The sequence below is a fragment of the Rana temporaria genome, chromosome 11, assembly GCF_905171775.1.
Source record: "Rana temporaria chromosome 11, aRanTem1.1, whole genome shotgun sequence".
NCBI classification, from domain to species: domain Eukaryota; kingdom Metazoa; phylum Chordata; class Amphibia; order Anura; family Ranidae; genus Rana; species Rana temporaria.
Genome location: NC_053499.1, coordinates 24208186 through 24210536, shown reverse-complemented (window position 1 = coordinate 24210536; position 2351 = coordinate 24208186). Strand labels below are relative to the sequence as shown.

General features: G+C 50.4%; 1 protein-coding gene across 1 annotated transcript in view; it reads left to right on the top strand.

Moving 5' to 3' along the window:
* The first annotated feature begins 2208 nt into the window (after positions 1–2208).
* The window catches only part of CHRM4 (cholinergic receptor muscarinic 4), a 102495-nt gene continuing 102352 nt past the window's right edge, over positions 2209–2351 (top strand). Inside the window, exon 1 of the mRNA XM_040328188.1 lies at positions 2209–2351. This exon is cut by the window's right edge and continues 4 nt beyond it. Coding sequence (XP_040184122.1) covers positions 2316–2351 — 36 coding nt within the window. The 5' untranslated portion in view covers positions 2209–2315.

The window sequence follows — 2351 nt, the reverse complement described above, 5'->3', positions numbered from 1 at the left end:
AAAGGGCAGGGACACCTGTAAACCTTATGAAATGGGGAAACACCTGTGAACCTGATGAAGATCGGGCACACTTGAGAACCTGATGAAGGGTGGGGACACCTGTGAACCTGATGAAGATTGGGCACACCTGAGAACCTGATGAAGGACAGGGACACCTGTGAACCTGATGAAGGGTGGGGACAACTGTGAACCTGATAAAGGGTGGGATCACCTGTGGACCTGATGAAGGGTGGGGTCACCTGTGAACCTGATGGAGGGCAGGGACACCTGAGAACCTGATGAAGGGTGAGGACACCTGTAAACTTTATGAAGGGTGGAAAGGAAATACCTGTAAATCTAATTAAGGGTGGGGACACCTGAGAACATGATGAAGGTCAGGGACACCTGTGAACCTGATAAAGGGCGGGAACACCTATGAACCTGATGAAGGGCGGGGACACCTGTGAACCTGATGAAAGGCAGGGACACCTGTAAACCTTATGAAATGTGGAAACACCTGTGAACCTGATGAAAGGTAGGGACACCTGAGAACCTGATGAAGGGCGGGGACACCTGTGAACCTAATGAAGATCAGGCACACTTGAGAACATGATGATGGGCTGGGACACCTGTGAACCTGATGAAGGGCAGGGACACCTGTGAACCTGATGAAGGGTGGGGACAACTGTGAACCTGACAAAGGGCAGGGACACCTGTAAACCTTATGAAGGATGGAAACACCTGCGAATCTGATGAAGGGCAGGGACACCTGAGAACCTGATGAAGGGCGGGGACACCTGTGAACCCGATAAAGGGTGGAAACACCTGTAAGCCAGATGAAAGGGACACATGTGAACCAGATAAGGGTTGGGGTCACCTCTGAACCTGAGGAAGGGCGGGGACGCCTGTGAACCTGATGAAGGGCATGGACTCCTGTGAACCTGATGAGGGGTAGGGACACCTGTGAACCTGATAAAGGGTGGGATCCCCTGTGAACCTGATGAAGGGTGGGGACACCTGTGAACCTGATAAAGGGTAAGGTTCCCTGTGAACCTGATGAAGGGCAGAGTCACCTGTTAATCTGATGAAGGGCAGCGACACCTGTGAACCTGATGAAGGGTGAGGACACCTGTAAACCTGATGAAGGGCAGGGTCACCTGTGAATCTGATGAAGGGCAGCGACACCTGTGAACCTGATGAAGGGTAGATCACCTGTGAACCTGATGAAGGGTGGGGTCACATGTGAACCTGATGAAGGGCAGGGTTACCTGTGAACCTGATGAAGGATGGGGTCACCTGTGAACCTGGTGAAGGGCAGGGTTACCTGTGAACCTGATGAAGGGTGGGGTCACCTGTGAACCTGCTGAAGGGTGGAGTCACATGTGAACCTGATGAAGGGTGGGGTCACCTGTGAACCTGATGAAGGGGGGGGGGGGTCACATGTGAACCTGATGAAGGGCAGGGTTACCTGTGAACCTGATGAAGGATGGGGTCACCTGTGAACCTGGTGAAGGGTGGGGTCACCTGTGAACCTGGTGAAGGGTGGGGTCACCTGTGAACCTGGTGAAGGGTGGGGTCGCCTGTGAACCTGGTGAAGGGTGGGGTTACCTGTGAACCTGATAAGGGGTGTGGGCGCTGGTGATCCTGATGAAGGACAGTGACATCCATGAACCTGAAAAAGGGTGGGGACATCTGTATGTATATATATATATATATATATATATATATATATATATATATATATATATATATATATATATATATATATATATATATATATATATATATATATATATATATATATGTACAGCATATGTGTATAGATTTGCCACTGATTGCAATTTGGAGATTTTTCTTGGGACAGCTGTGCACAAGCAAAAATAATTAAAAAGATATATATATATATATATATATATATATACATATATATATATATATATATATATATATATATATATATATCATGATTAATCCTGATGGAGAAGTTTTCATGCACGGTGTTTTTTCCTATGGGTAGGTTGTGTACAGGAACAGGTGACATTCCGGTGCAGGCAGCCCTCCTCCTTCCCGTCACCTGCCCGGTCCGGCATCCAAAGAGTGCCGCACCCCTCCGCCAGATGCAGCCAGGTGGGAGCTGAGGCTGGGTACCGCTCCGCCATTGGGCCGCTGGGCCGTGACGTCACGGATGCTTAGCCCCGGCAGTCCGCGGGTGGGGGCCAGTCTGTGCGCGGAGCTCGGGGGAGCGGGAGGGAACGTGGAGTTCTCCCGATCAGCAGTGTGGGATGTCTGGGCACTGGAAGTGTGAGGAGTGGGCACCGCTGCACTAGAAGGGCACCATGAACTCCCAGGGAGGGGCTGTCCTCATGGAGGAC